Source organism: Ascaphus truei, chromosome 8, assembly GCF_040206685.1.
Source record: "Ascaphus truei isolate aAscTru1 chromosome 8, aAscTru1.hap1, whole genome shotgun sequence".
In the NCBI taxonomy this organism is placed as follows: Eukaryota; Metazoa; Chordata; class Amphibia; order Anura; family Ascaphidae; genus Ascaphus; species Ascaphus truei.
Window position 1 is genome coordinate 33,383,340 of NC_134490.1, and position 10,147 is coordinate 33,393,486.

Genomic DNA, 10,147 nt, shown 5'->3' on the forward strand with positions numbered 1-10,147 from the left:
CTGCTTCAAACTCTCAGTGCCAGAGTCAGTTATATGCTTTTTGTGTAAAAATGATTCTGTTTCTATTTTCGTAGGGTAATGTTTCATTCAAATGTTAACGTTTCATTATTGTTCTTTCCCATTAACGCGGCTAAGTGAGCAAATTGTTACTTTTAGGGGATTTAATCTTACTAAGGATACAATCTCAGTTGTTTATAAAAAAAAAACAAAAAAAAAACTTTTTGATTCCTACTATGTGGGACTGCCCCTATAAGGGAATATACCAGCTGCTGCTTTCTCTCCTGCAGTGTAGGGGGAGGGATGCACAGACTGGGACAGACAGAAGGGGGTACAACTGCTTCTTTGCCTGTTATCTCTTGAGATGTTAACCCCATGACTGCTGGAGACAGTAGAACATTTTCTGTATATAGCAAAGTAGGTTTCTTTGAGTTTGCAAATTAAAAAGTAGTGGTACTCAATACCCTCCAATCAATATATATATATATACATATACATAATACATTTTATATATATATATATATATATAAAAAAAAATATATATATATACACATATATACACATATACAGAGAGAAAAAGACCCCAATAAAAAGCACTCAAATATTTAAAAATATGAAGCAGATATGTAATAAAGATTATCAAAAAAATATTTTAATTAAACAAATCTACATAAGACTACATAAGACTTTGTCTTATGTAGATGTGTTTAATTAAAATATATTTTTGATAATCTTTATTACATATCTGCTTCATTTTTTTAAACATCCGAGTGCTTTTTATTGGGGTCTTTTTCTCTGTATATTTATATTATTTTTTTCCCATACCACTGCCAAACCTGGGTATTTTTTACAGGGATTTTCTTTGGCTGTAGATTTCATTTATTTAACAGTGTTGATTGCGATGTCTGCTTTCTGTGTGTGATATAGATATATATGTGTGTGTGTGTGTGTAAAGTATACTCCCTTCACCAGTGTGGTGGATGTGTGTGTTAACCCTTGTATCCCTGGATAGTAGCTGCTATTTCCAGGTTGATGTCCTGTAAAAATGTAACAATATACTCATCCTGAATTAATGCAAGTGTTATTGTGCAAAGGACTTCCAAACATTTATGGTTTAAAGTTCAGTAGAAGCTCCTACCAACCATTGTGGCCAAGCAGGCACTGCCATATACTGCCATATACTGCACGTATTCCCTCACCTGCTGTCTCTGTAAATCTCCCAACATATATGGTGAGCGTGTGCATGTACCAGTGTTGACATGTGTGTACTTTGTGTGTACCAATGACTTAATGTGTGTACTGTGTGAGTATCAGTGTGTGTACTGTATGTGTGTCATTCTTTGTATTCCAATGTATTACTGCATGTGTACTGTGTGTGTATCAGTGTATTAATGTGTGTGTACTGTGTATGTGTATGGATATGCACCGTGTGTGTATCGGTGTGTTAATGTATAGTTGTCTCCATATCTGTATCAGTGTGTTAAGTAGATACTGCATTAGGTGCCAGCAGTTATACATGGCAGAGAGCACCATTTCTACTAAAAGATTCAGACCGCAGAATTGCTTATTTTTATTTGCATTTATTTCAAAAATGCACAAGAGCAAAAACATCCCAGTCAGTCTTCCCAGGAACCGCTTTGTAATAAAGACGCAGCACACAGATAACGGGGCAGAACCAGGAAGGCAAAGAAATATGCACAGGAGTCACATGTTCGGTTTAACACTTCAGTGCCAGGGCTGCGTCGCAGGACCCTGTGGCACTGGATGGGGTTCTTAGGACTGCAGCTGGATAGGGAAAAATAACCTGTAAAGGGAACAACATACATAGTATTTTTTTATTTGGGGGGAATGTAGCCCGAAATGGAAATGCATGAAAATATCTCTGCACTGAAGAAATGGACCAAGGTGAAAATAATATATTTTATCTGACATAGCACTGACCGTCTCCACCGTGCTGTATATGTACATGTGCACCTGTGCCTTTCACCCATGTGCTACCAAAATGGGCTAGCAACGCATTGCTCTGCATGTTATCATATTGCTCTGCAATGTGTACTTAGTCCCTCTGGCAGTGAACGGGTTACAATCCTATTTAATGCTGCAGCCTAGTCCTTTACTGCCAGATAGGCATATACCGAATGCACAGAGGGGACACTCTCTGATAAACAATTAAAACAAAACACATTTTCTGATTATGTTAAACAGATTTCATACATTTTACAGTGAATATGTCCTTGCTATGTTCTTTCTGTGGATATCTGTACTAAGTACGTCGGATTCTGATGATAAATGCAGCTGTTACCATGCTTATTAAGATGCAGCATGACTTCTACTTCTGATCTTGGTATTTTTCTTTGATTCCTCGCATTTTAACAAACAAAGCACACACACACAAAATATGACCTCGTGTCCCAGGATCATTAATCCCTTTACTGACATATCTCCAGGCTTGGCAGTGTTCTCATGGCACTGAAAGGGTTAAATCAACACAGAAGTTGCTTTCTTCTCAAGCATGACAAAGAAGAGCAAAGGATGGAGCGAGGAAGAGAAGGGAAGAGAAGTCTGAGCTAGAACGCCTCTCCCTTTCTCTCTTTGTCCCCATCTCTTTCTCTCCCCTGCTCCCTCACAAACATTTCAGGATGTAGAAGTTGCAAGCGGTTCCCCTCGGACAGTTGCAGAGTTTTCCAATCCGCGGCCCTTTCCTCACCGCGCACTGCTCACCAGCGTCACACTGAGGGGGAGAGAAGAGAAAACTCAGGTCACTAATCTATGAAAACAAAGAGGAGCATCCCGAACTCCTCCAGCCCTGGACAGTGATCCATGGTGTGGTTTAAAGGTAGATTGGCTAGCTGTATTAGGCATGGATACGTGCCAATTGGTTGTAGGTTGTGATACCCTTTAGTGAACCAACATGAGAGTTTTTCATAGATTAAATTATAGTGTACAGAGCTTTACAAACCTTACATGTCTCTTCTTCAAGTGTAGAGAGCTGTTCAACCCCACAGGTATCTTCATCACATATACAGAGCTTTTCAAACCTCATAGGTCTCTTCTTCCTGTGTACAGAGCTTTCCAAAGCCCAGAGGTCTCTTTTTCATATATACAAAGCTGGCCAGGTCTCTTATTTCCTTGTACAGGGCTTTATAGGGTTTTTAACTTCACATGCACTGTCAGAACTGCAGTTGGTCCATGAAAAGGTATCACAAACAACAATAAAATCTACAACTCTCCGCATGAGAACATTGTAGACACACCGCAGTTGTGAAATACAACGTAGCAATTTGCATCATCAGATGAAAAAAAAAAACCACTTCCTTCCTTTTTTTTTTGCATTCCCGGCTGGTTCCTCTGTTTTACACCTTGTTTCATGTATCTGTGTGTTATTTTCTACCCTGAGACATGTAACCATGAATATCAGGGTTCCATAGATATTTTTAAAAGCTAGGGCGTCAAAGGAAGCACAGTTAGCACAAATATATATTTTTTAACTATTTCTTCACCATTAAGTTTTTTTTTAAAGGGTTAAACTTGCGGTATAAAACTGCATAATAATGCCTGCTGCACGAATTTATTTTTAGGGTGGAGAAGGGAGCCTGTCTTGAAGGTGTCACTATTAGCCTTCTGATCTTATCAGAGACACTTCAGTTAAGCTTCTTGTTGCTCTATGTCACAGCCTTTGCAGTTTAACCAGGGTAATGTGTGTGAGACACACACTCACTGCTGTACACGGGGCTTAAAAGTACAACGTTGTTGTTAAGGTGGCGTGGGAACGATCTGCATTAAACACACAGATTGGATGCTGTAGTATTGAACATATATTGCAGCTAAGATAATTTTGTCAGAGTGTAACCCTTCATTGGTCCCCAATAAACCTTCAGAATTATTGCTCCTCTCTATTTTGCCAACTGTAAACAGTAAACTAGTAGGGCTTAAGAAAGAAGGTCAAGTGCTTTAATTACTCAAATGTAACCCCTTCAGTGCCAATGGTAACCCAATCCCTTAATTTATCTTTCCCAGTTAGAGATATTATTTATCAGTGTCGAGGTCTTTATGTTGGTGCACTGGCCAGCCTCTCCCACCTCCCCAGAACTTGTCTTACCGAGGGCACCCATCCCAGCTTCTTGTCCAGAGGAGGGATCCGCTTGCTTTTGAGTTTCTCCAGAACCTCTTGCAAGGCTCCTATCTATGCGAAGGAGCAAAGGAGGGTAAGTCACCATCCCTTGAGTGTGCAGGTCACTGTGTGGCTACAGTAGGAACATTTATAACACACACACTCGCACACGTTTTGCACAAAAGTGTATTACCTACAGAAATAAAACTGGACTCTGTTTATGTGTCATTTTACACTTCCTTGTAAGTATTTATAAGCATGAAAAAAGCCACCAGGCACCTTATAGCCCTCTTATCTAGTCATGTTAACGGCTACTTGCTATAAATCATAACATTAGCCTCACAAAAATGGATTATATACAATACATCAACCTAGTCGTATTGTAGAGCGAAGGGTTACACAGCCCGTGCAAGCAAAGTGAAACCATAGAAATTATAGTAACACAAATACAAACTACATGTAAAGAATCCTTAACGCCAACACTTTTCATTCTGCACATACCCATATGTTATCCCCTGGAGGGTGTAGGGGGAGAGGAGAAATTGATATTCCTGTCCTTACCAGCTCTCTCTCTTCCTGACTGTTGTTATCTGAGTTCTCTGCTGATCTGACCCCTACAGATTCCTCACTGCAGACAAGAAGCAGCATCAGGGAGAGAGAGACGCAGAGCAGAGTGAGCCGGCTGCTGACCATGGTGCTGAAGTTCAGAGTCTCACTTCCCTGAGCTGTCCACGGTGCTGTGCTGTACCTATATACCTCCCCACAGCTCTAGATATTAACACTTTACCCTTACATTGCTATTCAACTCCCACCTCATTTCCTCCCTTAATATATTAAGTTGCTTGATGTTTGCAGAAGCTGCTGATACATTGACACTGTCCCTGACAATCAGTTTTTCCTATTAACCCATTGACTTTTACAACTTTCATGTGAAATATATATATATATATATATATATATATATATATATATATATACATATATACATACATACATACATACATACATACATACATACATACATACATATATACACACACACACACACACACACATCAAGAAAACTTCCCTGCAGACTGGGAATAGGCAGTGAATTGATTATAAGGTGGAAGGTTTGTCAGCAGAGTGTAATAAAGAGACTAATTAAAATTCATTACCAGCTACAAATCACAACTGAAATGTTTAACTCTTCAGTTTCTGAATATCTACAACATTCTGCATGCTTTTAAATTCTATATTGTCCTGTAAGGTATACAGAATTTAAGTTAAAGTCAAATACATGTGACCTATATACGCCCAAGGTGTTGTCAAATAAATATAAGGCATTCAAAATCCATGAATATTGCATCTTATTTATGAGATTGCATTGGAATTGGAATGCTCATTAAGCATAACAATATTGTTTTATTACAGAATTAAAATTAAAAACAAACTAACATATATTATATATACATATATACATATATCTTCAGTCGATCCACTGCTGAATGAAGGCCTCCCCAATTATTTTCCAGGTACTGCAGTTGCAAGCCCCCCTCACCCACAATGCTCCAACACATTTACTGGTTTCATTCTTCCATCTTACTTTTGGTCGTCCTGTTGGTCTTTTAATCTCTTGGAATCCAGTCGAGTACCATCTTTTATCTTTTTCCAACAATGGTCATTTTTTCTTGCCATATGTCCGGCCCACTACCTTTTTAATTTCTTCACCCTTGTGATGATGTCACTGACTTTTGTTTGGTTTCAAACCCATTCATTCTTTTTCCTGTCCATGTGGGTAATACCCAGCATGCTTCTCTTCATACTTTTTTGTGTTGTATGAAGCTTCTGAACTATCTTCTCATTTAGGGTCCAAATTTCACATTCATAAGTGAGCACGGGCAGGATACACTAGTCAAAAACTTTATTCTTGAGGCGCAGTGGAAGGTTCCTTTAAAATATTGTCTTGTTTATTTCAAATGCGCTCTATCCCATCTTAATTCTCCTATTGAGTTCATTCACAAGTTCCCATCCATTATCTGGCGGTCAAGTTAGGCATTATCTTCGACTTTTTCTAGTTCCGTTACATTTATTTAAATCTTCACAAACTTGACACATTTGTTGAACATAAGTTTGGTCTTGCTGATATTCATACAGAGGGTCACATTCTTACATGTTTCTGTGAGTTCTCCAATTTGTTGCTGGAGGTCTTCTAGATATGTGGCAAAAATAATGTCATCTGCAATCACTGTTGATGTTAACTCCTTTTTATCCCCAATTCAATGTCTTGAACAATTCTTCAAGTGTTGCTGTGAACAGCTTATATGACACGGTGTCTCCCTGCCGCACTCCCTTGCTGAGCATTATCTTGTTTGTATCTTCATGTAATCTAATGGTTGATGTGGCATTCTCATAAATGTTCTTTAAAATATTCAACAAATAAATATATATATGTCCAGTAGGGCCCCGCTCATACGGCGGGTTCTGTTCCAGGCCGCCGCCGGAAATCGAAAAGCGGAACATAGCATTTGCTATGTCCACCTGTGATTTCCTGTCTCTCCTACCCCTTCTGCGCATGTGCGGACACGGCCATCCCCCTTCTGCGCATGCGCGGACTTGGCGTCCCCCCTTCTCGGTGCCGCCGTATTGACGGATTGCCAAGAAGCGAGGCGCTACGGTGTGTGTATAATATATATATATATTGTAGAGGTATCTGTACCGTGTTAGCCGAGCTGAATAATCAATAACAGATAGCAGATACTGTTCTGTGCCTAACAAAATGCTTTTATTTGTGCGAACTTTCGAGATACAATGATCTCTTCTTTGGGAGACATTACAATTGATTCAGCCCAAAAAGTTTCTTGAAACAAAGCATCTCTTCACATGAGTGCTAAAGCCCATGTCTATAAATACTGCGCTTTATGAATGCACATACACCTGTCTCTGACACATACATATGTACAATGTAATTCCATCCCTCTATACACGTACACAGGTACACATGCATACACACACTCTCTTACATCCCAAGCATTCATGGACCATTTAACACCTCAGGTCATAAATTGCATACTACACGGGGGGAGGAATAGCCTTCACCCACAGATGCTTGGTTTCAATAAAGTTTTTTGGCTGAATCAATTGTAACACCGCCCGAAGAAGATGTCATTGTATATCGAAAGCTCGCACAAATAAAAACATTTAGTTAGCCACAGAACGGTATCATCTATCTGTTTTTGATTATATATATATATATGTATATATTTATTTATTTAAAAGGAATCCACAGCACTCGCCATCAAGTTGCAAAATAAATAAGTATATTTACCACATAAGTCAAACCAATGTATACAGAGCAACGTTTCAGACCTCACTCTGTCCTTTCTCAAGAGAAATATTATGTTTGTTTGTTGTATTGTACATGCTGGCCCGGCCATTATGTGTTTTTAAATGTTAGGAGCCCCTTTTTTCAGTGTTTTTCTCTGTATATACAATGTATTTTATATTTATGTATATAGCATATTGTTGCATTTTTCCCTCAAACATCTATTGATTCCCAGTGTGCTAATATATATATATATATATATATATATATATATATATATATATATATATATATACTAGCTGATATACCCGGCGTTGCCCGGGATGTAAATCCGTAATAGGTAGTATTTCTAAATAGGGTAAGAATAGGTTGAGTATTTGGTGTAAAGGTTGTATAATAATGTTGAGAAGAAACATGGAAGAAAATGTAATCCGATGTTGTTGTTTAAAAATGGTTTATTGTAAACACACCACAGTACAATGTGAGGTGTGTGTCCCGCTAGGGTGTGAGTCGGCGGGTGGGTGCTCAGTACGGGGGGGCGGGTGCTCAGTACTTAGTGAGTGGTGGGTGTGAGTCCCGCTAGGGTGTGAGCGGGTGTGAGGTGGTGAGTGGCTGGTGAGTGCGGTGTGGCGGTCCCGCTACGGTGGGAAAGGGTGTGAGGAGGTGTGTGGCTGCTGAGGCGGGAGGGCGGCGGGTTATTTAGTAGCTGGGTTATTTTGTGGCTTTTATTTTGTGGCTTTTATTTTGTGGCTTTTATTTAGTGACTGGGTTTTATTTAGTGGGTGGGTTATTTAGTGACTGGGTGGGTTATTTAGTGACTTGTTTTAGTGACTTTATTTAGTGACTGGGTTTATTTAGTGACTGGGTGGGTGGGTTATTTAGTGACTTTATTTAGTGACTGGGTGGGTGGGTTATTTAGTGACTGGGTGGGTTATTTAGTGACTGGGTGGGTGGATGGGTTATTTAGTGACTGGGTGGGTGGGTGACTATTTAGTGACTGGGTGGGTGGGTTATTTATTGACTTTATTTATTGGCTTTATGTAGTGACGGGGTGGGTGGGTTATTTAGTGACTGGGTGGGTGGGTTATTTAGTGACTATTTAGTGACTGGGTGGGTGGGTTATTTAGTGACTGGGTGGGTGGGTTATTTAGTGACTGGGTGGGTGGGTTATTTAGTGACTGGGTGGGTGTTATTTAGTGACTGGGTGGGTGGGTGGGTTATTTAGTGACTGGGTGGGTGGGTTATTTAGTGACTGGGTGGGTTATTTAGTGACTTTTATTTAGTGACTGGGTGGGTGGGTTATTTAGTGACTGGGTGGGTTATTTAGTGACTGGGTGGGTTATTTAGTGACTGTGTGGGTGGGTGACATCTCCCCCCTGCCCCCCGCAGCCCCCATACCTCAGGCGGAGGCCTTAAGATAGCGGGCAGGCCTCGGGGTGATGAAGAGGAGAGTGTGCCGGTGGTTGTGTGTGTGTGTGTGTCCAGCTAAGCAAGGCAGCCAATGAGAGGCGTGCAGCGGCTGGTCCGGGCCACGGACCAATCTGTTTGGCCTGAGGCGGAGTGACGGGCCAAAGGACCAACGTGATTGCCCCTAGACACAGCCAACATACAATGTTTTAAAAAAAAAAAATATATACACACACAGTATGGTAGGCAATAATGCTGAAAAGCAGGCTTGCAGACCTGTCATGTGAATGTGCTCACCAGTGATATTTTTATTTGCTATGTGCTATACAGTGGAGGTGTTTTTGTCACTTTTTTCACCCACCATAATTTATCTAAAGTGTGGTGGAAACCTACCCAAGCTTCAAATTGCAGCCAGTATAACTAGCCTCACTCTGAGATGACCCAAAAGGTCGAAATAGCTGTGTGTGGGTAGGTTTACTTGCTATGCATCTTAACACAGGCTGTGCTGAAAGCTGTGTAATGCAGCGAGCATACGCTTATAGGGGTTCATGTCAAAATGGATTTGAAGCAAAAGGTGACAGTGTGCTCATTTGCATGTCATTTCCCAGAATCCCTTGCTGCAGTGGAGGCACTGTATGCTAGGTGATATTGGTGAAAAGCGGGGTTGCAGACCTGTCTAAGACATGTGAATGTGCTCACAAGTGATATTTTCATTTTCTTTATATAATATATATATATATTTTTTATATATATATATACATATAATGTTGCAGCTGCACATAGAATTTACAATCTCATTTGGTGCATTGGCAACATAGTGACTTGTCCATAATCACAATCAGCTGGCTGCCATTGCAACCTGGTTCATCTACTTCAAAGGCAAGCAATGGCTATAGACAGACAGAGCACACACGCACCCTCACATATATTGTCTGCAGGAACAACAATGACCCTTTGTGCTGTCCTATAATGAAAACATTGCCACACGGATGCTCTGATTTCTCATTAACAAGGTCTGTGTTAGGAACAAAATATAGAATTAGAGAGAGAGGGGGTGATGTTTACAGACTGTCCCCTCCTGTGACCGAGTCGCTCGAATCACGCCTACTGCGTCAATGCCTGACCCCCTTTTATCACTGCAGTGTGTCACGGACAACATTGCTGCTCCTGTCTTGTTCTTCATCTGTGACCCCTATTAACACCTGCAGATGCTTATAAGACAGGTTTAAGGTGCCTCTCCTCTCTTCCATACAGATTTACGGACATTAACCTATCCACTGCTGGTGGTAAATCCCCTGTGGGTTTTTTTCATCCAGATGGCAAACATC

At 40.3% G+C, this 10,147-nt stretch overlaps 1 protein-coding gene across 1 annotated transcript; it reads right to left on the bottom strand.

The window, feature by feature from the left end:
• Window positions 1-1,612: 1,612 nt before the first annotated feature.
• LOC142500911 (cocaine- and amphetamine-regulated transcript protein-like) lies at window positions 1,613-4,801 on the bottom strand. The gene is made up of 3 exons (XM_075610185.1): window positions 4,670-4,801; window positions 4,097-4,180; window positions 1,613-2,728 (listed from the first exon to the last, which is right to left on the bottom strand). Exons 1-3 carry the CDS (start codon window positions 4,799-4,801, stop codon window positions 2,621-2,623), a joined length of 324 nt encoding a protein of 107 aa, XP_075466300.1. The 3' UTR covers window positions 1,613-2,620.
• Window positions 4,802-10,147: the final 5,346 nt, after the last annotated feature.